Source organism: Vicia villosa, unplaced genomic scaffold (assembly GCF_029867415.1).
Source record: "Vicia villosa cultivar HV-30 ecotype Madison, WI unplaced genomic scaffold, Vvil1.0 ctg.000625F_1_1, whole genome shotgun sequence".
Lineage (NCBI taxonomy): Eukaryota > Viridiplantae > Streptophyta > Magnoliopsida > Fabales > Fabaceae > Vicia > Vicia villosa.
This window is the reverse complement of record NW_026705281.1, coordinates 800,972-828,144: the sequence shown is the minus strand read 5'-3', so window position 1 is coordinate 828,144 and position 27,173 is coordinate 800,972. Positions and strand designations below refer to the sequence as shown.

At 37.7% G+C, this 27,173-nt stretch overlaps 1 protein-coding gene across 1 annotated transcript; it reads left to right on the top strand.

The window, feature by feature from the left end:
* Nucleotides 1–21,141: 21,141 nt before the first annotated feature.
* LOC131629971 (repetitive proline-rich cell wall protein 2-like) lies at nt 21,142–23,104 on the top strand. Its single transcript, XM_058900772.1, has one exon. The coding sequence runs from the start codon at nt 21,175–21,177 to the stop codon at nt 22,906–22,908; it is 1,734 nt and encodes a 577-aa protein (XP_058756755.1). The 5' UTR covers nt 21,142–21,174; the 3' UTR covers nt 22,909–23,104.
* Nucleotides 23,105–27,173: the final 4,069 nt, after the last annotated feature.

Below are 27,173 nucleotides of genomic sequence, written 5' to 3'. Positions count from 1 at the left end.
CCAATAGAAAGAGGAGAGAAGGTCTGGAATATTTGACCAGCCAATTATATTGCCCCATGCGTCTGGAGAGAGAGAGAGAGAGAAGTATTTTGACCGTCCAACCTAGGCAAGCCACGCGTGTGATCACTTGGTTCAAGAACTATTCTTCTCCTTCCCCACGATTTCCTGCAGATTCTGATAGGGAATCTCCTGCGAGTTCTGCTGTGAGTTTCCCCACGAATCTCCATGGTTAATTCTTCAGCTTTGGAACCTGCAAAAACAGACGGAGTGAAAAACAAGAACCACCTAGATCACCTAAAACAAGCCTTACGAACTCAATGGCATAAGTTTTAAGTCCTGAAAGTGGTTGCACATGCGAAACCGAAGAGATTGATCTCTCTTGCCCTAACAATGGCGTTTTGAGATCTAGGTCTTGCAGCTTACATGTAACACGTGAAAATTGTTCTAAACATCATCATGAACTCATATGTATGGTTAAATTAATTCAAAACGCGATAGCATGCACAAAACGAAAATTAAATATGAATGAATAGGAAGAACATGAAGCATACGTCCTGGGCATTGTGGGACTCAATCAATGATCCATTACCACTCCAAATTACCTTGGGAAGAAGTTTGGATTGTTGCTTATACCTGAAAAAGGTTGGAACTAGGAAAACAAATTTTCTCTTTTCTTTGAATGGTTAGTATTTTGGAACCCTAATCCTTGGCCAATTCTCTCGTCCCCTGAACCTCTGAATTAATTGTGTACTTATAGAGGATGGATTTAGGTCACTAAAATTGAAGTAAATCTTGATGAATCTTGAGAATGCAATTTGAAGAAATATGATTTGTAAAACCTTCTAATTTTGTCTAATTTCAACCTTTTCTTTCTAATCTTGCCTTGCACGATTTTATGTTGCACATTAGGTATAATTGTTATTGGATATGATTTTAATGAAGAGTTAAATCAACTATTTGATTTTTTCCTTGATTTATTTGAATTTAATTACTTTTAAAGGAATAAAAAACCATATAAAATCAAATAAAACCTAATAATTCGTGGCAAATGAATTTGGTGACTTGGATAACTTGTGGATCAAGATTAGATCTTAAAAAGTTAGGCCCACTTGCAAGAAAATCCAATATAAACCACTTTTGTTTCACATTTTGCCTTCAAAATTGTCCAACTTTGACAAGGCATATCTCCCTCAATCTTTAAGATATGGAAGAGTTCTAGGACTTTTTGGAAACCTTAAGATGTCCTCTATAAGCCACTTTGGAACCTTTTTCCCATTTGAATATTTTATCTTGATGATATGGCCTTTGAAAAAAAACTTCTTTTGGTTGACTTTTGAAAAGGACCTATAATCTTTTATACCATATCTCTCAAATGAAGCATTTCTGGCCTTGGCATGTGAGAGACAAAGTTGTAGAGAATTCAATTTCCTTAAAAATAGGCTTTGAGCGAGAAATTTCTGACATTCCATGTGAAAGTTATGGCTGGTCAAAGTTCAGTTTACTTTTAGATCAAAACCCTAATTTAGCAACTTTGAATCTTATTGATTTTGAAGCTTTTCTTGACGAACCATGATCAAACCTTGATCAAATGATAAATGATACTTCAAATCAAGGATATTTGACCAAAAATCAGGAGTTTTGATTGTGATTTGACCATAGTTGACTTTTAAGTCAAACTAGTCGACTGTTGACTATCTGAGCAATTGAATGAGCAATCTTTGGAATTGATGCTCAAATTTTGGAATGGAGATATTTTGAAACCCAATAAGCCATATTAAATTTATTGGAGACCTTGATTCATCAATTTTCTTAATAGAATGCAAAACCCTAGTTTAGGAGGTCTTTGGTTATGAGAATGTGCCTTGAGTTAACCATTGAGCCTTGAGTCATTGTATGAGTTTGAAAGTGAAATGGGATGGGCAAATTTTGGGGTATGACACTATCCTTGTAGGTGGTCTAGTCACTTAGATCGCGTGTGCCCTGTCCTTAAGAACAACGCTTGCGAGATTGATTCCTTATGGAGGATTCAATTCCATGGACGTCGAATTTTGCTTCAACAAAGGCCTGATCAGTAATTATGATACTCCGCCTTATCAGCTTTTAGTGAACTATGAGCCTGTTCATCATTTTGCCTTACCTTGTGTAGCGGGGAAAATCTGAGATCGAAGCCATGGAATTGACTCGACTTAATTTTTCGTTTGAAATCGCCACCGCGCTTTATTTTTTCAAAGGAAAAGGGAAAAGAACGTAAAACCCAAAGTTGTTTTTAAAACAAGAAAGAGAACTCAGGTTCGGGTGTTGATTATACAAGGGGAAGGTTTTAAGCACCCCTCATATCTGTGGTATTCCACAGGAACCTTTTTGAAAATCTGTGTCGTGTGTGCTAAAAAGAGAGTTTGTTTTATTTTTAAAATAAGCTCGGCAAGACATTAAGTCTTGTGCCTACATACCTCCTCGGTGCAATGGAGAAGTCAGAGCTAATGTAGTTCCGCTTAAAGGGAAAACATTTTAAAAACGAATAAACACTTTATCGTCGTCGGAGAGAAATACTCAGTCATTGATCTTGAGCATGAGAACAAACGAGTTCTTTGCATCACAAATGAAAGAAGGGCTCCAACTCGGATAAAATCAACGAGTATGCCACTAGCTCTCTCATGCGGAAAAGATCTCATTATATTAATCAATTTCAAAATCGTGGGGTATAACCACTCGTTTCAACGATTAATAGTGTCTAAACTTTTGAAGAAAAGCCACTAAGGGCAAAAGATATTTTTAAAAGAAAGGTTTTGAAAAGATTGCAAACATAAGAAGGTTTTTGAAAAAGGGAGAAGATTTTGAAAATTTAAGAATGGGAGGAGATGAAGGGGCTATCCTATTGCGTAAAATAAAAGCTAAGGAAAGAAACGGTCTAACCGGAGAAGAAGCCAACACTTAACATTATGAGTCAAGGTAGAGTTCCCATCCTTTGGACTTATCAATACCAAACCAAAATATTACCGCTTGGGGACCCAGGTAGACTTATTATCTTAGCACCACTTTGCATTAAGTACATTAAAATTCTGACGAAAATCGGGCAGAGTAACGGCTGTTTTCGGGTAAAATCCTTATCTCAATGCCTTGGAATTAACCATCAAGGACTTTCAAGGAAATACCTACATACACAAACAGACAACAATACAATGCCAGACAGACAGAATAACAACAGAGTAACAACAGAATAAGGGTCCAGAGGTCCTAAGTCCATAAGTCCGAATCTCCAAAATGCTCGGGATAGTAACCAATAGTCAAAAAGAGAGCCTTAAGAGTTTTTTAGATTTTTGTTGATTATTAGTGTTTTAGCATAAAAGTAAAGTATGGTCCAAGTGGACAAAAAGAAAATAGCAGAAACATAAACATAGTGTCCAAATGGACAAAGAGAAAATAGCGGAATGTAAATATGATGAAATGATAAAGTAAAGCAATAAAGCAAAATATAAAGAGAAATATAATAAATTGCGGAAATTAAAGTCAATTGTTAGATGTTAAAGATAACCATCTTGAAACTTGTCAAGTATGTCATCAAAGTTAGTAATTAAGATCGATGGTGAGTGAAGGATGTTCTCGGATTTAAATTCAATGAACATTTATCAGAAGCTTGATAAAATCATAGCGACTACACGATAAACCTTCATAAGTCTTAAATCAACCACATAAAATTCTCTTCCATATTAGATCTTTTTGATTCGGGACACGAAATATTGCGCTATGTTAAGCAGATCGCCAAGTGATTTATATAGAAATCACCCTACAACGAGGCCGGTCAAAACTTTATGTGCTAATGCATGCGAGAGAAGCGATATGTAGATCACTCTCCGAAAGCAATACCGCACGAAAAGAAAAATGGTGAGTGATCTAGTCTTTACCAAGAATCCATAAGAATTCTCAAGGTATTAAGACTTTCATCGATCAAAATAAAGAGAAACAAAAGATGGAACCACATTAAAAGCTCCTTTCATCCATAATTTCAATCACATAATTTTGCGGATTTGGATTCTCATCCTATCGACGCCCTAAGTCCATTGAAATTAGAGAGAAATTAGGCCTCTAATTTGTGATTCAAAGAAAATATCAAAAGAATGGAGTAGAAGAAGAGTTAGAACCAAAAACAAGTCAAAAATAGCAAAAACAAGCATTCTGCCTCACTGGAAATCGATTTACCTCTGTAGGAAATCGATTTCCTGCCTGCAGAATTCAGATCTGGCGCAAAAAACAGAGTGGAAATCGATTTCCCTCTGTAGGAAATCGATTTCCTGCGCACAGTTTTCAAAAAAACAGCATTATGACCTTTGAAACTTGATTTAGGCAAACATACAAACACCTTATGATCACATATCCATTGTAGCACGAATTTTCCACCAAATCACCATCAAATTGGACCAATATAGCATCAAAGATGCATTGAACACAAGCACAAAAGAATCACATTATGATAGATGAAAAAAAGATGAAGAAAATTACCAAATCTTGAACAAAGTTTAGATCTACTTCAAGAATCACCAACACAAATCTTGATCTCTCAAGAATTGAAGAAAAAAGAGTGAAATGGATGGTGGTTTAGCTCAAAATTTGTGAGGTTCAAGATGTGACTCACAAACTTTATGAAAGAAAAGAGAGCTTTGGTGAATTTGGTAGGGATGAGAAGAGAAATTGCAAGGGGTTTGTTGGCTTTCCAAGCTTGTGAAATGAGAGAGTAGAGACCTCTATTTATAGGATGAGAGCAAGAGTAGTGGCAATTTGGTCATTTTGTGTTTGGTAATTAATTTGTGTTTAATTGGTACTTAAATGGCATTTAAATGGTAAAAAATGGTAAAATGAGGTTTAAGTGGGTTTAATGAAGGAATTAATTTTGGTGAGGTGGAAAATTGGTAAAATGATCAAATAAAAAAGGTGCCAAAATTATGTCAAGCTTCCCTCCTTATATTTTTTTGAATTTTGCGCACAGGAAATCGATTTCCCATAGGGGTAAATCGATTTCCACCTTCAATTTTCAAAAAAATTTCTTCTTGCACTGTTTTGATTTTTGCCCGATCTTTTACCTGTAAAACATAAACAAAAGAGACAAAACACATATTTTTTGTATTTTGGTTAGTATTAAACAAATAAAAGCTAAAAGTGCTTGATGATTCCCCTCAGAGACAATCACAGTATCAAAGATAGAGCCTCACAATGGTGCTCTTGATTAGTGATTAAAATGCAAATGATGTATGATTTTAGGGTCAAAAATTGGGGTATGACACCTTGCATTAGGTACACAAGTGTGCACAAGAAAGAAAAATGGTTATATGACTTGGAAGGACAAGGTGAAACTGATCCCGAGAAGGAAGAAAGTGATCCAATGACACCGCCTGGCTACCACGATACTGATGTTACACCTGATGAAGATATGCCTATGGTTGACCATACTGCTGCTATTGAGACCCTTCAGAACGATGTTGCTGTACTTCGTACTGACTTAGGGAGACTCCGAGGAGATTTCCACGAATTTATGGATTTAGTCACGGCAAATCTCGATAGTTTGTATCAGCACTTCCAGTCGACACCGGCTCCTAAAAGTGGCTAACTGAAGACCTTTAGTTTAGATTTCTAACTCTTACATTTTGACAATGAGGACATCGTCTAGTTTAAGTGTAGGGGAAGGAAACACTTAGTTAGGATTTCCCGTTTTTAGTAGTTTTATTTTTCAATATTTCAGTTTTTGTATTTTATTTAGTTAGTATTTTAATTTCCAGACTAATTTTAATTTGAAGTTTTTGGTTTTAATAAAATTGAATTCAGCAGTTTTCTTTACTCTGGTTTTTATTTCCTTAGCTATATTTCTTTTGTTATCTATTGTGTGTGTGCATTGTTAAAATTTTCTTTTTCTGCTGATATGAAAAAAATATTTGTTGCTAATTACTGCTATTATTCTGGATAAATTATATTGCATTGCTATATCTGCTTAAACATAATTTTTTAGTCTGATACCTATACACTGCTACTGCTATTAAATATCACTGGTATAGGCTAGATTGTATTTATATTGGCTACTGAGTTTATATATACACTCAGCTATATACTTTGACTCCTAGTCAAAGCTATTCATGCCATTTTCATGTTGGTCCAATAAAATTGCATGCAGCATTGGTCAAAAGGCTGAATGGAATCTCTGCACACTGAACCAACACGCAGAGGTGTATTTTTCCTTTTTTCACGCATGCCTGCCGTCTGTCAGGAGGGGCACCATGCCGACCGTCACAGGCCATAAAGTGACGTTTGTCACTTGACTTACATGCAGCAAAACGTTTGCTTGCATTCTCAATTCATTTTTTCGGTTCTGTTCAAACTTCCTCCACCGAGTTACTCATTTACTCCATTATTTCACCTTCTTTCAACCCTCTCATTAATTTCCATTTACCACCCATTCCATTCATTTCCAAACTTCACATTCCTATATAAATTTCACTACAACAGAGCCATAAGCATCAACCTTTCTGTTCCTGCTATTCCTATAACCAATTTTTCATACTCTCTACAGAGTAATTGTTATGGCAAATAGAAACCAACAAAACAAAGGAGAAGCCGATTATTTTCCGGAATGGAGAAGCGGGTGAACTTCAACGCATGCGTTACCGAAGTTTTTCTCAGAGAGGGGTGGTGTCAACAAGATTCGCCCATGTCGAAAGTTTGCAAAGTTTGGGGTTGTTCAACGGTGTGCGAATGTTGCTCAATAAAACAGGTTTATCATTTGTAAGCACACTGAACTTTCCCACATACGAGGCGTTAACCTTGGAATTTCTAAGTTCATATATTTACACCACAACTACCGACGCTTCTCATAGTCTCATCGGAACCACTACCTTCCAATTGTTTAACCAAGAGTACACCATAAATCAAGACAACTTGAGTGCGATTTTTCAATTAACATGTGATGAGTGAGTTAATTATAGAATTCCGCCTGAGTTTGACTGGCAAAGAACATCGTATGCTGTATGGCAGAGAGTGTCCGGTAACGAAAATGTCGCTCCCGACATGCATTTTTCTTCTCACATTCATAATTCGGTCATGCGTTACTTCTACCGCATCTTAGCCAACACGATCTTCAGAAGGACCAACAACAACAAGGTCAATGCCATGGAGTTATACTTCTTTTATTTTCTTTTTCCAACAATTGGATCAATGCCAGTACTTTCCTCATGGCTCACATTCAATCTCTTGTGTCAAGAGAAGGAAACACACCATTTTGTTTAGGATGGCTTGTTACCGATTTAGCTCGAGCCCTCGATTTTAGAGATAGGCTACAAAATCTGCCGTCTTTACCAGCTGTTTTTATGGACATCAACAACTGTCGGGCTGGCCGCCTCGTCAAGGGAAAAGAGGACGGAAGATTCAACCTCATGGCACGAAACAAGGAAGTTTACAGTGTTATATTGCCAAACAACGAGATCACCAGAATAGACCGCAGAAACAACTGGCTCTATGACCTTGATGCACCTGCTCCTGGTGAGAACATACAAGATAATTAGAACAATGCAAATAATGTTGATGAAATCGAACAGGAAATGGATCAACAAGAGCCTCAGCCTAATGAAAACACCCAACCTAATCCTGAGAATGTTGCTGGATCATCTGGACATCAACCCCAAGGAAGGAATCACCCAGTCACATTGGATGACGTGTATAGAGAGATGATGCGCAACCACGAGGAAGAAACTTAGTGTCATCAGAGGATCGAAGCGGGGCAGAATGAAATGATGGCGCTGATGCGTCAGATGCCAAGAGATCAACACGATTATGCATATTGGAATGATCAAAGCATTGCAAACCTCATGGAAGAAATGCGTGGTTTGACATACCGTGTTGAGGGCTTACATGATTATGTGTATTAGGCTGGGATAGTTCTGCCTAGAGACGTCGAGGAAGGACGAAGGGGAGGTAGAGCACATACTTGAGGCCGAGCGCGAGGAAGAGGAAACGAGGAGTGAGTTTTTACCATTTCTACCACACAAAGTCGCATTGAGGATAACGCAAAGTTTAAGTGTGGGGGAGGAAGCTTTGTGCTTTTATTTATATTTTCAGTAGATTTAAATTTCTAGTATTTCTAGTTATTACCCTAAAAAAAAATTTTACTTCTCTGTCATTTCTATCCATGTATTTTAAGTTCATATATGCGAGTATCTTTCCGTTTTTCGAATTTTCCATCTACTTGAACCATAAATTCTTTTTATATGCATAGCCTGACACGCTTGAAAAGTACAAGGATACACAATTTAAAGATATGTTAGAAACTGAAGCACTATTAAACAAAATTGCTACAGTCTTGACACTCTAGAACCCCGAATTATGCAAGATCGATTTGAGTACCTATTATCCCAAATCTTTAACCTCTAGCTTTAAAGTAGCTTAAAGTAGCACCGTCTTAAACATAAACTACGTATAGAGCCGATGAATATAAGTGAATAATCCTGAAAAAAATTTCAGTGAAAATTAAAAGATTACACCGACTAAGCTAGGTGACCCTCACCCGGCCATTTAACCCAAAGGCTGTGTATCTCACGGATTACAATAAAGAATCCTATTGTCGGTTGGTTCAAAAGCATCTGGTATTGAACTTGGTAGGGCAAATTACGGTTCGATCCCCGCAGCTTACAATTGGTAAAAGAAGTGGGTACCACAAAAATATGCCAGAGCCCCGTGTTAATAAGGATCAGAATCACTAACCGGTTACTCTACTATGTATGTGTGAAGATAAAGGGCTTAATGTGATTGCACTCGAATGAAAACAGGTAAAATTTAGCGAAAAGAACTAGATGAGCTATAATAGCATGATTCGAATTGGTTTGCATAAGTTGGAGTTGTCTAGTGTCACCACTGTATCTTTGGTGTTCCTGTTAAGCTTCTGTATCTCTAGCGGAGTTTCACTATGACCACGTACGACTCGAGAGGACTATCATGCATATGTATAGGGGAGTTTGATAACACAAAAACATATCGTGTATTTAGCTTAGTTTACATGTATTATTTTCCTATTTTATTTCAATTATATTACTTTATTTCGTATTACGCCGGTATTTTTACTTTGTTTCAGGTATTTAATTAAATCAGGCTTGCTTAGGAAAATAATCAGGAAAGGGAGATAAAATGAAGAGAAAAAGGGTGATAAGGGTGAAGAAGCAAATAGGGGGTGCGAATATGAAGAACAAGGCCCATAAACCAAATGGCCCAATATGAGGTTGCACGTCTATCAGGAGGCCCTGACGAACGGCACCCCTCCCCCCTGCTAAACGACACACTCCTTTAATTAGTGTGTGACGTGAGTCACACACTCACACTCAGAAGAGGAGCTTCGTCGTCAACCCCTATACTTTCTCCTCCTTTTTCTCCTCCGAAAAGCCAGCTCTGAAACAAATTCAAGATTCAACCTAAACCTAAAGTTTTGATATAAATACTCATAAAAGATTTGAAAGAAGGGACGAAGATTTTTCTCCACTGCCGTCACTTTTCTTCTGCATCTAGTTTCAAGTGTTTTTCCCAACCAGTCTCAGCAATAGATTTCCACACTGAAAATACTATTGCATTTCAATTTCCTTTTTCAGCTTCAGAACTTAGTTTTAGTTTTAGGAGTAGATTTTGTTTCTGCAAATTATTTCCAGTTCCGGATTAAAGCTTGGTACTACCAGTTTAGCAATTTCAGTTCTGCAATTTTAATTCAGGTTTCAATTTTTAGTATTTATTATTTTTATTTGTATTCATTATTATTTATTGTCTATGCTGAACCATAAATTGATGTCTGGAATGTTGTTTATCTGTTTTATTTGTTCTGCCCTGTCAATTAAAATTATGTCCGGCTAGATTTATATCACCGGTATGTAAGGTCACAAAACTGAGGGAGTCTAGAAATACCGTCAACACGATTCGTCGTTGAAAAATAATTTACCTGGTTATAATTTCTAGCACTTAGTTAAACTGTTTTGTACGAGAGTTAAAAACAATTGAAGTTAAAGTTAAGATAAACGAGAGTTTGAGGTTTTAACTGGACAGTAGAAATTAGGCATTAACCTTAAATACATCGAGAGCGCTTTAAGGTTAATTAGTTTTCATTTGTTTCTAAATATTATTTTAAACTTTAATTGACACAACGAGAATACCCACTTAGGTTTAATAATAAGATTGAAATCAATAAACACGAGAGTGTGAGAGGAAGGTTTTTAAACTAATGATTTCTACAGAAAGATATCTAAAATTACGAATCGTGCTGATAGTTTACTAGATTCCCAACGTCCGACCATTACATACCGGTGTAATTCCCAATTAATTTAATCAAATTCTATTTCCCTATTTCTCCCGTCTAATCCTAATTAATCAGATATTAGCCTTAGATTTACGTAGTAACAATTAAATACCGTAGGTCGATTCTTAGTCCTTTGGGTTCAATAATCTTTAAAGCTACACGATAGACTGTGCACTTGCAGTCATAATCATAGACATACACATTTTGTCGCGATCAGAGATGCATACCTGAATCTCTAAGAGGTCCTTTGTTGGTAGCCTATTAAGGTATAATCTCCAACTGAAAACCTTTATCTTGAAAGGGACCCCCATCTTCCAAATTAAACCAAAAACTTCATCATGAATATTTGGGGGGGCATAAGGAATTCTAAGAGAATCATAAAAAGAATAACACGAAGCCACCAAAAAATTCTATTCCGGACTACCAGACCAAACCACCTTATCTTTGTCATCTTTCCACCCCCTAAACTCCTCCAACCTCCTCCTGAAATTTCCAAATTCTTCCTCAATTTCGGGATTTTCCAATAGAGACTCGGGAACTCCAAATCACCCCAAATCCAAACACCTTCCGACCAACCTCCCATAGCCGCTACCGATACTTTCTTCAACCAAGAAAATTCATACAAAACCGGGAAAGCTTCTTTCAGAGGGGTACCTTCCAACCATTTTGATTCCCAAAATAGAGTAATGAAGCCATTATGAATAGAAAAACTACTACATTCTACAATAGGATCCGAAGAAGAAGATCACTAACCTTTATCATGTCTTTCCACCAAAATCAACAAGAGGGAGGAACTTTAAATTCCTTGCCACCACAAAAAAAATTGAGGATATGTCTCCATACCGAGCTTTCAACACGTCTAACCATAAAGCATCATGCCCTTGAAGAATCCACCACCTCCACTTGTTTAGAAGAGCCAAATTGAACAACTCAATATTTTTAACTCCTAATCCCCTCTTTTCAAATGGTAAAGTAACATCCTCCCACTTCACCCAATGGATCCTCCTCTTTTCCTCCACTACCCCCCTTAAAAACTTACTTTGCAAAGCTTTATACCTTTTCACCACTTTTCTATGCATTATATAAAAAGACAAAGTGAAAATGGTCAAGGAACTAAGCGGTTCATCCATCCTTTCAACCGATTCTTCATCTTTAACAAAAGAGGATTCCATGTGGCTTCCTTCCTCGGGTTGAAACCTATAGGAATACCAAGAAAGTAGAAGTTAGAATCCTCCACCTTACAAGAAAGTAAGAGGGAGGCCGCCTCCAAAAAACTACTATTAGTATTAATGCCAATCAACTTGCTTTTGTGATAATTGATACCAAGCCCGGAGACTATTTTAAAAGCCCGAAGCACCGCTTTTATCGCCCACACATGTTTCTAATTACCATCTCCTACTATTAAAGTGTCATCCGCGAATTGGAGAACATCCACACTACACGACCCCTTAGGAGCAAATTTTTGGAATTCCCCCACTTTGGTAGATTTTCTAATTAGACCCGAAATACCTTCCGCTAAAATTACAAAAAGGAAAGGAGAGCGAGAGAGTCTCCTTGCCTCAAACCTCTAGAAACACAAAACTCCTTCGTAGGACTCCCATTTACAAGCACCGACATATTATTTGTAAACACCAATGACTCCATCTACTTCATCCATTTTTCCCCAAATCCCATCCTTTTAAGCATATATCTCAAAAAACTCCAACTAACCTTATCATAAGCCTTTTCAAAATCCATTTTAAAAATAATACACTTACTTTCTTCTTTTCTAGCATAATCCACCACTTCGTTAGCAACTAACACTCCGTCAAGCAATTGCCTACCGGAGACAAAGGCACTTTGACAAGAGGAAATAATATAATTAAGGACAACTTTAAGTCTCCCCGCCAAGAGCTTCGCCACCACCTTATACATACAACCCACCAAACAAATAGGCCTATAATCATCCAAACCAATAGGATTAGGGGACTTCGGAACTAAAGTAAAAAAAGAAGAAGTAATGACCTTAGAGATGGATCTTCCAACAAAAAAGTAATTGAAATAGAGAATGAAATCATCTTTAAGAAAATGCCAACACTTCTTAATAAAGAGAAAAGAATAACCGTCCGGTCCTGGACTTTTATTTCCACCGCACTCCCAAACCGCCTCCTTAATTTCTCTTTCAAGAAAAGGTCTCTCAAGACCATCCGCCTCCTCCCTACTAATACATTTAAACGGGATACCTTCCAACAAAGGTCTCACCTCCTCCGTTTCAACAAATTTCTTCTCAAAGTGATTAAAAACCGCCTCTCTAACGCCTTCCACCGATTCTACCATGTCTCCTGAAGAAAAGATTGGACCAATATGATTACGACTTCTCCCTCTTTAAGCCAAGAACATCTAGACTTTTGAAGAATCATATTCTCCTTAATCCTTAAATTCCTCCAAAATTTACTACAAGCTTCCTTTCTAAAAACGAAATTTTCATCAAAAGAAGAAGAATTGGAAACGGATACTAACCTCTCATTGGCCTTGTTCATATCGCGGACACCTTCCTCCATATCAAGATCAATCTTCCCAAACACTTCCTTATTCCATCTTCTAAGTTTGTCTTTTAGAAGCCTAAGTTTCTCTTTTAATACAAAATCCCCTCTCCCTTCCACCTTCATGCTTTTCCATTCTTTCTCCACAAAAGGAACGAATGAGCCAAAAGAGACCCATTCGTTATTAAACCTAAAAGGTTTAGGACCCCAATTAGAATCATCCTTCATTAACCAAATTGGGCAATGATCCGAGATGTCTCTATCTCCAATAAGTTGACCGGTAATTTCCCACCTATCAATCACATTGCTCGACACAAGAAAATAGTTTATTCTACTCATAGATTTACCATCACCACTAAACCAGGAAAACTTTTTTCCTTTGCAAGGGATATCCACTAACTCACTCTTGTTGATAAACTCCGTAAAAAGATCCGACTCTCTATTATTCACCACAACTGCCCTTCCTTTTCTTTCCCTACAATTTTTTTTAGCATTAAAGTCTCCTCCCATAATCCACTCGCCATCTTTAAACGATTCCTTCAAAGCTACTAAGTCGCTCCACAAATTTTTTTCCTACTCAAATCACAAGGAGAGTATATGTTCACCACATAGTACAAATTATTTTTCCAACGAATATGAATCCCCAAAAAGCCTTCTCCTTTAAGACTACTCAACACCTCCAAATTCTCTTTCTTCCATATTGTAATCAATCCCCCCCCCCCGATCTACCCATTGAGTTAGAAAAAGAAAAATCTACCTCCGAAGAACTCCAAAAACTCTTAGCCATCACTTCATTCATACTCGAAATTTTAGTTTCTTGAATAAGAAAAATATCTGCTTTACCTTTATTGATTAAATAATTGATTCTTCTTCTTTTGAGTGCATTCATTCCCTTTCTAATATTCAAAGTACCAATAATCATTGCACCTCTTTGTTTGACTCCTTCCTAAACCTCCCTTCTTGAATTCCCCCTTGTTCCAAACTTTCTATTCTACTAATTAATTTTCTCCGAACCTCCATGTCCACCACCCCCAATGCCTCAATAGCCTCCCACAATTTTCCACCAAAATTCTTGTCCACAAGCTTCCATTGCCTCACATTACTTCGATGAATATCTGATTCCTCCGTTTGTTCTCCGTAACGTAACAACGAATTTCCACTAAGCTGACAATCCGATACCTCTACTACCTTCAAAGACTTCTTGTTACTCCAATAACTTTTTTTATTTCCAACTCCTTTTATGACTTTATCTCCTTTTCCCCTAAGCTTATACCTTTTAAAATCATCTCCATTGCTTCTTTTTCCCAAGACTTTCAATGATTTACGTCTCACTTTCTTAGGGAAAGCCTTAGTTACTGCATTTCCAGAGTCTACTTCTAAACCAGAATCAGATTTATTCTCAACATTATATACACTCTTCGCATCCAGTACCTCCATAACACTCCTGCCATGCTCCTTACTAAGATCAGTATCTGCCCCATTTTCGCCGCCAGCAACAGAGACACTGAAGTCCACCATTCGGGTCCTGCCGAGCTGAAGTTGTTCTGCGTTACACCCTTCAGGAACAACCAATAAGGTTCCATCTTTACTGTAAGTAGTACCGCCACAGAGCAAGGATAAAGAATTTTCAAACATTCCGATCCCAATCGACAAGCTCTCCACATCCTCTCCTTCCGCCTCTGCTGCCAAAGTGACACCTTTATAAGCCGAAAGTATTCCTCCTTTCGATTTCACACCTTTTTGCGATAGACTAACAACATCGCTTTTAACCGTAACAGCCTCCATTATCTCCTTACTCGAGAATTGATCTATGCTTTCCTCTGTACATTCAGTACCGACCAATTCTTCACTCCAACCTCCTTCCGACTCGGAGAAATCGCAACTGGATGAAGCCAATGTTTGCTTATCAGAACTGAGAAGAATCTGTCCCATAGCATCTTCCCTTAGAAAAATATTGAAACATTTCCCATCAATGTTTGCAGTAACACAGTCGGGTAACTTGAACGAAATAGGAACATTCACCACCATCCTTGCCATATCAAACGCTACTCCTCTCGATGTATTCTCATCGATAAAAATAAATATCCCCCACAATTCTGCTAAAGCAACGAAAAATTCTAATTGCCACACGAGCACCGAAATACTGTAGATTCTAATCCACATATCTCTACTTTCTTCCACCATCCCTTCCTCCCACTTCTTAATCTCCGAAAACCAATTCCGCCACCAACATTCGCCTTCACTAATCAAATCTTCTATAAAACCCTCCTCATTTTCCTCGAGCAAACACAAATTACCTCCTAACAGTGAAACTTTTACCGCAAAAACACCATCCATTTCTAAGTATATTTGGATATTAAACGCCGAGCCCGGAATACAAACTTTGCAAACATAAGCCTTAGCAAATCTCTTTCTCCGTTCTTCACACGACTTGAAGCACAACGAATAGTTTGTCTCCCCTTTCTTTCCGATTAATTCTGATCCGTAACCCACAGCCGCTGCATAAGATTTACCATTCCTTCTCGACTCAGACCACATCCGTTCCTTACCCTTAGCAGCCACCCAATTCTTATCCCTAACATTTACATACTTCCCCTCGACCCTCCCTCCGAACCTACCAGCAACCCCACAAACACCCCTCTGAAATCTAGGTAAATTAACATGAATCTTCTTACCAGCTATAATAATGTTGTCCAGCCGCACCGCTAGCAATCTCCCGTCACACACATTCACAAACCGAGCGAACCCGAACCTCTTTTCAACTTTGTTCCTTCTCAGAGATATTGCGACCTCCACCACACTGCCAATACACCCAAACAAATCAAACAAGTCTTTAGCTGAAGACTCCTTAGGAAACTCAGAAACAAACATGGAAGTAATCTCCTTCCTCAGAGTAGAAGGATTCTGATTTCTGCCACCAAAAGGGAAAGTGTCCCATCTCAACAGAGAACTCTTACGATAGTCCACCCTAGACCAGCCACCCTTCTGCATCTGAAAAAAACCTAACCCAAAACAACAGAGAAAAAGAAAGCATATAGAAGGAGAAGCCCTAAATCAGAGAAAACCGAGCCCCTCTCCAACAAGGTCACTGGCCCTAAGACCAGAAATTTAAACCGAAATCAGAGAGGAGAAGTTAAGCCTAACAAGAACCCCCTTTGAATTCGTCTGATTCCTACAGATTTGCCATCAGACGGAGGTGCGCCAGAGTTTCGCTGTCGCCAGAGCTTATCGCTGTCTTCTAGGGCGGGGTTGTTTTTGTTGGAATCATGTTGCTTTGAAGAAAAATGAGTTATAACTATTTTTGATAACAATTCACACAAGACTTTAAGGTTATAAAATGACAATGACTTTGTGTCTCTTATTCAAAGGCATGTCTAGATATTACAAAGAAATTAATAAGAAATATTTGTATGGTATTCTAATTTGTCAAGGCATGTCTAGATAATCAATTCAAATTAATTATTGATAACTGGCCAATATGTTGTACATGATCATACAACCAGGCAGCGCCAGACTTAATATATATATATATATATATATATATATATATATATATATATATATATATATATATATATATATATATATATATATATATATATATATATATATATATATATATATATATATATATATATATATATATATAAAAATATCAATATACCCTACTTTTTCAATATTTTAATAAGTTATATTGTTGCATGAGTGAAGCATGCCTTGGACAAATAGATCTTCACCCAATTATATGCAAATCCTTTTTTTTTTTTTAATTTTTTAATTCAATAAAATTTATTTTTAAAAGTTGCATCTATTGTTTTTAATCTTTAAAAGAAATAATATTCTAGTATATTAAAAAGTATTTAAAAATTGATAAAAACAATACTATATTTAATTATTTATATTCAACCGTAAATTTATTTTATTTTATTTTATATATATATATATATATATATATATATATATATATATATATATATATATATATATATATATATATATATATATATATATATAAAATAGTAAAATAATGAGAAAATGAATAATAATAAAACTAATTAAAAAATATTTTAACCCGAGAGGGTTGGCCTAGTGGGAGGATGCTTGGGTCTCAAAGGTTTGCTTCCCTTGAGGTCCTGAGTTCGAAGGTGCCTAGGACCAACTTTCGGAGGCTACGTGGGGCAGTAATGCTCTCGGGTAGATTAGTCGGTACAGAAGGAAGGAGACCACTCTAACAAATGGTATAGTTATAATTCAGTTCATTCATTACACATCTTTGGCAACTGTGGTTGTTTAAGGTGTTGTGTTATTTGATCAAGTGAAGGATGTTATCGTTTGTCTATATCAATATTGGTTGCAGCCATCAACACGAATTTTTGACAGTTAGGTTACTGAACAAGAAAAATAAGTATAATAGAATATTGTTGTCTAAACATAACTCTGACGGATGATAAATTTAAATTACATACACACTAAGGTTATCTTTGTACAAAGACAACTAGGCCCTTATTATAGAATCTAGGTATTTTGCACTACAAGAAAATTGACTCATAGTGACTATTAAAATCCGTGACTAACGGATTTTTTCGTGTCGGTTAATGTTTTGCCAACAAACATATATCTTTACATAGAGTTCTATTTGTCTGTCACTATTTCTCTTAGAAAAGTTATCTTTTTGGTTACGGCATGTGACCGTAGGTAAAAGTCATTCAATTATGAAACAAGTATTTCAAAAGTAAAATTATGTTCTTCAAAGAAGAACTGAAGCTGAAAGGGAGCTAGGTGAAGAAACACTTGATTTCAAAGAAATCATGAAAGCTACTGGGCTAATAAAGACTGTTACTAATGATGGTCATAACTCTAAATAGAAAATCACTGAGTTTAGAAAGGTGTATGATAAAGGAAAATGTAAGAAGATTTCAACTTCCACTTTTAATTGATTGAGCAAAAGCGAGGTTACCTGTATTAATAAGAATATGATCAAAGAAAAGGGAACTAAGAAAGAAGCGGAAACTGTAAATAAGGATACATAAGAATTTTTGAATCATTGGTTTATAATGACTTTATAGAGCTTTATGATGATGATAAGTTGTTGAAGACATTGTTGAATACTAGAGCTTGTTATCCTAGGTTGATGTAAGAGATTGAGGTTAAGGATAATGGTATTCCTAATGGGTTGTTGAAAATCATCTACAAGTGTAATCTTTGGAATGATGTCTCACACATTGTATCCAACATGTGTGTAACACTTGATAAATCTGATCTGGATTTTGAGGAAGAAATGTTGGAGTTGTTTCACCTCAACCTATTGTTCCTACCTCTACTAACTCTTATAAATTTATGGTGTTGGTATATGATGCTGCTGACTTTAGTGTGAATGATACTAACTATTGTGTTTAGTACTGTCAGTTTTGATTTTGTGAGTGCACACATGCTAAAGCATATGGCCTAACATATGGCCCTCAACTCTGTGTGCTGATCTTGGTGTTAGTAGTTTCTGCTATTGAATCTTACTTAACTACTAACTGTGTGTTCATGCATGACTGTCATTCTTGATGTTTTGTTTTTGGATCTTTCAATACCCTTGCCAAATTATGGCCAAAATGGGGAATAATGATTAGGATAATATTTTATGTGCAAGATGTCCCGTGTATGGAGTTGATCTCTTGATGTGTAGCAATCACCTCACTTATGGGCAACTTCTGTTGTTGTTATTTTCTATGTTGATTTTGATGTGTGATATGATGTTCTACTTGTGCTACTTCATGAAGATCACACCAATTGTTCTAGCAGTCCTTCTCGTCATGAGTGCTGCTGTTATAAATTTTGCACCATTTGTTTGATGCATCATTCCATCTTCTGCCGTTTGCTCCTCTTCCAGATCTGCCACATGAGTTTCGACCTCTACCTTTTCCAGACCTGCCACCTCTGGAAGACTCACCACTATTCTATTTATTTTTACCGTTATTGGGGTGAATGTTGAGTTTGGACTAAAAAGCACTCTCGACGGATTTTTGAGAGTGACGTAGCAGCCTTTGTTCGTAAGACCTCAAAGATCCCATCAATCCTAGAACAATCATGGTTGATAGATCCTTGGTTTCTTCTATCATATCCACTATTGGATTAAATCTTGCTGTCAAAGTGATCAGAATTTTCTCAACAATTCTGCGATCTTCTATTGTATCGCCATGTGACTTCAACTGATTCATCAACTCGGAGAGTCTGTTGAAGTATTTGTTCAGGCTCTCGTTCTTCTTCATCCTTTCATTTTCATAATCTCTCTTAAGAGATTGAAGCTTTACCGTTCGCATCTTTGAGTCTCCTTCAAACTCTTGTTGTAGGATACTACAGGCTTCCTTCGATGTTTTAGCTCTCATAATCCTTGGAAAATTGAATGAGAGACTCCTCTCTGAATCATCTTGAGGACTCCAGCATTTGCAATTTTCTTCTTCTTTAGTTCTTCAGGTTGTTGGCTCAATTCGACAGCTTTTGAAGCTTCTAATCCTTCAGCTTCCTACAAGCGCCGGTTCTTCATACCCATTTTTGACATACTCTAGAACATCCAAAGATATGAATAGAGTCTCTATTTTGACGGACCAGAAATCATTGTTCTCTCCTTTAAATAGAAGAACTTTGACATTGCTGTAAGTGGCGAAAATGTTATTTTTCGCAGCTATCGGATCCGTAGATCTGATGCCAATTTGTTAAAAATAATTTTATTGATATGATTATTACTACTTTTATCAATACAATTATATAGACTTTAATTGAAAAACTAATAGAAAACTAGTCTATTTTAATGACTATTGTAAAAGATCCTAATTAAGAATTTGATTACAGACTTAAAAACTCAACCAAGTAGAAATAGCACAATAATTACTAATTTTAACACGAAGATTGAGACAGCACAAAGAGTTAAGTAAACTTAGATGTGCCGGCAGGAAGTCGATATGTTAAGAATTCCCATTTGCTACCAAAAAATTGTTAATAGTCATTGAATCCTTTATATAAATCTTGAGTTTCAACTAATGCATATTCTAGTCAAAATTTTCACTAAACAAAGAAGTGAGTTAAAGGGTATATAAAAATTAGGAATATTAGAGTTTGACCTAACTCATCATTACAAAATTGGTTGGTAAGGTGAGGAGTGTCCCTCTCTATATATATTTTTTTAATGCTCTATCTTCAACTAATGTGGGACTTTAGAATCTTTCTAATACACCCCCTCACGCCCAGCACTCTTTTTGGGCTTGGTGTGTGGATATTAATGGTGGGCGGCCCATGGTACGATCGATAGGCTCTGATACCATATTAGAGTTTGACCTAATTCATCCTTACAAAACTGGTTGGTAAGGTGAGGAGTGTCTCTCTATATATACTCTTTCAATGCTCTATCTCCAACCAATGTGAGACTTTAGAATCTTTCTAATAAGAAAAAAGTAAAGTGAGAGAAACAATAAAGTATCAATAATGAAATTTGTAAACACAAATTGGTGAAACTAAATTCCAACATTGTCAGTACAATACTTAACGGAAGTAAACTGAAAAAAGTAATGACTGATAGCGGCTAGTTTAATGACTAGTTTTATCAAACACTTTAATTAGTTTATCAGTTATAAATCATCAACCATCAGCTATAAACTATAAGCTATCAGTCATTAGTCATAAGCTATAAACTATCAGTTAACTTATCAGTCGACCGTTGTTTTTACCAAACGGAGCCCATATATCAAGTTTGCTTCGTCATTAAAAATACACAATTAGACCTAAATCTTAATTCTAATCATTTGTTGGCATTCTGATATAATTTCTATCAAAATTTTGGTTAAGTCTAAAATTTCAACATGGATTTGACATAACATTAAAAAAAGGTCAAGCTGTTACCCACTTTTTCATCTTGTATGGTACTACTCTAATAATTCTAATAATGATTAATTTGTTATATATTTATCCTTTTTTTGAAATCCATAAAATTTTGTAAGATAGTATCTTTTGTAGTAGTTATATCATTTGTAGCAACTTACACGTCAAAAGAAGATCATATTTTTCATTTTTGGCATATAATATTATTGATTCTGTCGGTGTGTTTTAAAATGTTAAGTTGATGCAACATGTTCTTTCTAATTTACACATAATTTCAAACAGCACTTCTCTATGAAAACAAAATAAGCGGTTACAATGTTGAAAATCTTCAACTACTATATTGACTTTTGGTACAAGAAAGTGCTTAGTCATTCCCAATTCATGATTATGGCATGCAGCTGTATGGATTCATCAAGACCATGACTAGTATAAAAGCAGATAATCAGTCTTGTGTTATATTCACCAAGCTCAGAAGTAAGTAACAATATGGCTTCTTTAAGCTTCTTAGTGTTGCTCATTTTTGCTCTTTTTAGCATTCCTCATGGTCTTGCCAACTACTATAAACCTCCCGAGTATAATCCACCGGTTTACAAACCTCCATATGAACATCCACCAATTTATAAACCACCTTTTGAAGAGCCTCCGTTCGAACACCCACCAATTTACAAACCACCATTTGAGGAGCCTCCTATTTACAAGCCACCAGTTGAAAATCCTCCAGTTTACAAACCACCGGTAGAGAAACCACCCGTCTACAAGCCACCAGTCGAAAAGCCTCCTACTTACAAGCCACCGGTAGAAAAACCACCAGTGTATAAGCCACCAGTTGAAAAACCTCCAGTTTACAAACCACCAATCGAGAAACCACCTGTGTACAAGCCCCCAGTTGAGAATCCCCCGGTTTACAAGCCTCCAGTGTACAAGCCTCCAGTTGAAAAGCCCCCTATTTATAAACCACCGATTGAGAATCCCCCTGTTTATAAGCCTCCATTCGAACACCCACCAATTTACAAACCTCCATATGAACATCCACCAATTTATAAACCACCTTTTGAGAAGCCTCCGTTCGAACACCCACCAATTTACAAACCTCCATATGAACACCCACCAATTTACAAACCACCATTTCATGAGCCTCCTACTTACAAGCCGCCTGTGGAAAGACCACCAGTGTACAAACCACCAGTTGAAAATCCTCCAGTTTACAAACCACCGGTAGAGAAACCACCCGTCTATAAGCCACCAGTCGAAAAGCCTCCTACTTACAAGCCACCTGTAGAAAAACCACCAGTCTACAAGCCACCAGTTGAAAAACCTCCAGTTTACAAACCACCAATCGAGAAACCACCTGTGTACAAGCCCCCAGTTGAGAATCCCCCGATTTACAAGCCTCCGGTGTACAAGCCTCCAGTTGAAAAGCCCCCTATTTATAAACCACCGATTGAGAATCCCCCTGTTTATAAGCCTCCATTCGAACACCCACCAATTTACAAACCTCCATATGAACACCCACCAATTTACAAACCTCCATATGAACACCCACCAATTTATAAACCACCATTTCAGGAGCCTCCGTTCGAACACCCATCAATTTACAAACCTCCATATGAACACCCACCAATTTACAAACCACCATTTCAGGAGCCTCCTACTTACAAGCCACCTGTGGAAAAACCACCAGTGTATAAACCACCGGTTGAAAATCCTCCAGTTTACAAACCACCGGTAGAGAAACCATCCGTCTACAAGCCACCAGTCGAAAAGCCTCCTACTTACAAGCCACCTGTAGAAAAACCACCAGTGTACAAGCCACCAGTTGGAAAACCTCCAGTTTATAAACCACCAATCGAGAAACCACCCGTGTACAAGCCCCCTGTTGAGAATCCCCCGATTTACAAGCCTCCAGTTGAAAAACCCCCTATTTATAAACCACCGACTGAGAATCCCCCTGTTTATAAGCCTCCATTCGAACACCCACCAATTTACAAACCTCCATATGAACACCCACCAATTTATAAACCACCTTTTGAGGAGCCTCCATTCGAACACCCACCAATTTACAAACCTCCATATGAACACCCACCGATTTACAAACCACCATATGAACACCCACCAATTTACAAGCCACCATTTGAAGAGCCACCGGTTTATAAGCCTCCATTCGAGAAGCCCCCTCACTACCCAAAATATCCTCCTGCAGATGATGCTACTCGTTTTTAGTACATGTTGTTATAAGTAAATATGTAAAATAAGTGATACGAAAGTTTTCCAAGCAAGGACTATATATTCTTGAAACCTTCATTTCAATCCTTTGTTTGCAATGCTATTGCCTAGTGGATGTACACAAGTGTATGATAGAGAAAGAAATTAATGGTGCAGTTGTATTTCAAGTTATATGAATAAGAACATTATTAGACGTTATGTGAGTTGACTAATCATGACTTATTATATTGTTAGTTTACATTATTTCTTAAACAAACTGTACTAAAATTATTCTTGTCAATTCCCTCGTTTTGTTAGTAAGGTGCATGAAACATCATTTTTATGTGAAAATTTCTTTGCCAACCTCCCAACCTTCTAGTTAACCTCTGGTGAAAAATCCAAACTACCCCTGACTTCGGAAATAAACTTCCGAACTGCATGAAAAAGGTGTTTTCGGAAGTTCATCTCCGAAAGCGCCTTTTTTTTTAAAAAATTGTCTTATTTCGGACGTTCATTTCCGAAAACAGCATTTCGGAAATGAACTTCCGAAACAATGCGCGTTCTGCAGATTAAGCAGAACACTCCCCCTCCCCCATTCATTTACCCTAATCCAACATCAAACAACACCAAAGGCGAAATTTTGTTAAAAGACTTCCAAGGCAACATCAAAGGCTCCAACAAGCTTCCTATACTACATTAAAAAGCACTCCAACCTCTTCAATCGGTAAGCATTATGAGTTTTAGATCTATGCTTAAAATTGATATTAGGGTGTTTACAAATAGGAAAATATGTATTAGGTTAGGTTGGTACTGGTATTTAGGATGTTTAGAATGTGTAGACATAGGTTTAAAGTTTGATTTTGGGGTCTGCCATTGTAGGTTAAAGAAAAGCTCTGCGCAGGGGTGTTTCGGAAGTTCATTTCCGAAAACACCTCCATCCCAGTTTCGGAAATGAACTTCCGAACTGTATCAGAAGTGCATTTTTTTTGTTTTTTCATTTGTCTCGCATATTAATCGATTTCGATTGTTTACAGGAACATGTCAGGCAACCATCCAGCACGCATCAGACAGGGCAGGGAGTCCCAGACTGCGACGGTTAGACGCGAGCGGGCGGCGGCGCAGCTGGCGTCGACACGCGGGCGGGGCCGGGGACGCCGTGTGCACGTTCCACAGGACTTGGTGGAGAGTTCATCTGCTTCAAGCTCTAGGAGTAGGCTGGCTCGGGTATCTTCTTCCCGCCAGCGAGAGGAGGAGGATGAGGATGAGGAGGAGGAGGAGGTCATACCGGATGTTGACCCTCCAGTCGGGGAGGAGGAGGAGCAGGAGGAGCAGGAGGTGGATAGCTATCCGGGAGGGCCTTTTGACACTTCCCTGCTGATTCACTACCAGGATCACGTCGCTCGGCGGATCTGGGAGGGAGAGGTATTTTTTTTAACTTAGCCGTTTATTTGTCACCATTTTTTATAATTTTACCGTTTATTTCTCGCTTATTTGTTTTTTTTTGTAACAGGAGAGAGAGCCATTGAAAATGGTGAACCACTCCAGGAAGATTTTCGGTCTGTTTAAACCAGCAGCTCAGTGGTTTAACGACCATGTGCGAGGTTCAGGGCTTAGCGGGCTCTGCATGACCGGGTACACCACCATCAGCACCGGCATGCAGGGGGCATTTGTGGAGCGCTGGCACAAGGAGACGTCTTCTTTCCACTTGCCGGTGGGGGAGTTGACGATCACCTTGCATGACGTCCAGTGTCTTCTCCACCTGCCTATTAGGGGGCCGCTGTTGGACCACTCCAGGATCCAGAGGGTCGAGGCCATTGAGTGGATGATGCACTATTTGGGCCTGCCGCACGAGGTTGCTCACTTTGAGTGTGTCACGACTTGTGGGCCTCATGTCCGGTTCACTACACTGAGCATCTATTTTGAGTTCCACCTGGACGCGGCGGCCGAGGCCGGGCTCTCCGGTGCTGGTACATGCATGTGGTAGGCGCTGCATGCTTTGTGGACAAGAGTGCCAGGTACGTCGACGTGGCCTACCTCCGCTATTTCATGGACCTGGATACCGTTCACCAGTGGAACTGGGGGTCAGCTACTCTGGCATATCTCTACCAGAAGCTGAATGAGGCCTCCAACTAGAGGACGAGGCAGTTGGTCGGATCCTGCACACTGCTTACGGTACGTTTTATTTTAATACATTATCATATTTATTTATTTATATATGTTTTATATTTAATTTTAATACATTATCTTGTTTTTGTTTCAGAGCTGGATCATCTCCTACTTCTCCCGCATCCACGGCTTTCACATCGATCCTGCATACGTGGACGCCATGCCCAGGGCCGCCAGATACGCTCTCCAGAGGGGGAACGATGCGGTGGGACCATACCGTCTGTACTTGGACCGCACGATGCACGACGACGTCACCTAGAGGCCGTTCGTCGACTACGCTCAAATTGTCCCCTTTGACGGCATTGCTCTATATTCAGGCTGGTTGGCATGCGGGACCGGCATCATGGTTCGATATCTCCCTGAGCGGTGTGTCGCACGCTCGCGAAATGATGAACAGAGTCGCCACCAATATATTTATCCCAAAGAGGGAAAGGAATATCAGAAAACCTAAGATGAAGAAAGGATAAGAAAAGGTCTTGCGACCAGAGATAGGGTACGGGAGTCGGTTACGCAAGGGGAAGGTGCTAGCACCCCTCACGCCCATCGTACTCGATGGTATCCACCTATATTTGTTTGCTATCTAAAGGGTGTATAAATCTAAAGCTTAATTACTAAGAGAATGCATGCAAATGAAAGAAAAAGAAACACGGGGAAAATAAGGTTTATAAATAGTTGTGCTCGCTTAGGCCCCGCGACCTAATGCCTACGTATCCTTTTCAGGAATCAGAGCGCCGTAGTTCGGCTCTTTAGTTTTTGTTTGTTTTTGTATTTTTTAGTTGAACAGTTACATTCGCACTCCGCTGCTCGACCTCTGGAGTCTTAAGCTGGGAATGGAGCGGAAATAACGTGTCCGATTAGGAGAAAGAATGCCCTGAAGGCAAGAGAAAGAATGCCTCGGAGGCAAGAGAAAAAAGAGAGAAAATTGGTTTGTGTCTTTTAGATGTAATTCCATGATGAACAAAACCCAATACAAGGTTTCGCACCACTTCCTTACTTTGTTTAGGTCCGAGCCTTTATTAAGTGTTTTAGATGTTTTTGGTTGAGTGTTTTTTAAGGGAATTTACTTTGCGATTCGAATCACACAAAATGTATAATGATCGAGAAGCAGATTAGGGAATGAATCCCACTCACTTCTATTCAATTATGTAATGTTCGAGAAACAGATTAGGGAATGAATCCCACTCATTTCTATCCCATTAGTTAATGTTCGAGAAACAGATTAGGGAATGAATCCCACTCATTTCTCTCCCATTAAGTAGTGACCGAGAAACAGATTAGGGAATGAATCCCACTCATTTCTATGCCACTAAGTGATTGAGAAACAGATTAGGGAATGAATCCCACTCATTTCTCTATCACTTTCTTAATGTGATTCGCATCTCTATTTGTTAATGTTTTAATGTTAAAAAGAAAAAGAAGAAGAAAACTAGCCTAAAATGAATAACTAGCTTAATGTTATGAAGGGAACTTCTAAGTCCTAATGTTGTCATGGTTTCTACCTAAAGTTAGGAATTAAAGAGACATGAAAATAGAGTCACAATTATAAGCAAGGATTTAAGAATGATACAATGGTACAAAGTTACACACAAGCATGAAGTAACAAGTCAAAATATAGTACAAAATGAAGTAAAATACTATTATTTTTATATTGATTTTAATGAGAGGAATTGAATTACAAATCAAGTAAAAGACTAAAACAAATAGCCTAAAACTACTATTTTTCTATGTAAAAAAAAAGCCTAAAATTCTAACAGATTTGATGGTTTTTAATGTTTTAGAACTTAGAAATTAGTAGGAAAAATCAAGTGAAAATGAGACTTAATTCTAATTAGAATACAAAAGAGTCAGGGGGGGTGTAAATTGAAATTATAGGAGCAAAGAGTAAATGAGGCGCAGGGCCCATATGATTGGTCCAGAAGAGGTTTTTTTGTTATTGTTTCCAGTACCAAAAACGTGGTGCTCTGGGCCAGAGAGGGTGAGAATATGAAATTCACTATGGCCCAAGATGTTGATGATCCATGGTTAATTAGATTTTGTTTGACTATTAACTAATCTAATGTTAATTCTGCAATTAATCCTAATTAAAAAAACAATTAATCAATTGATTAAAAATAAAA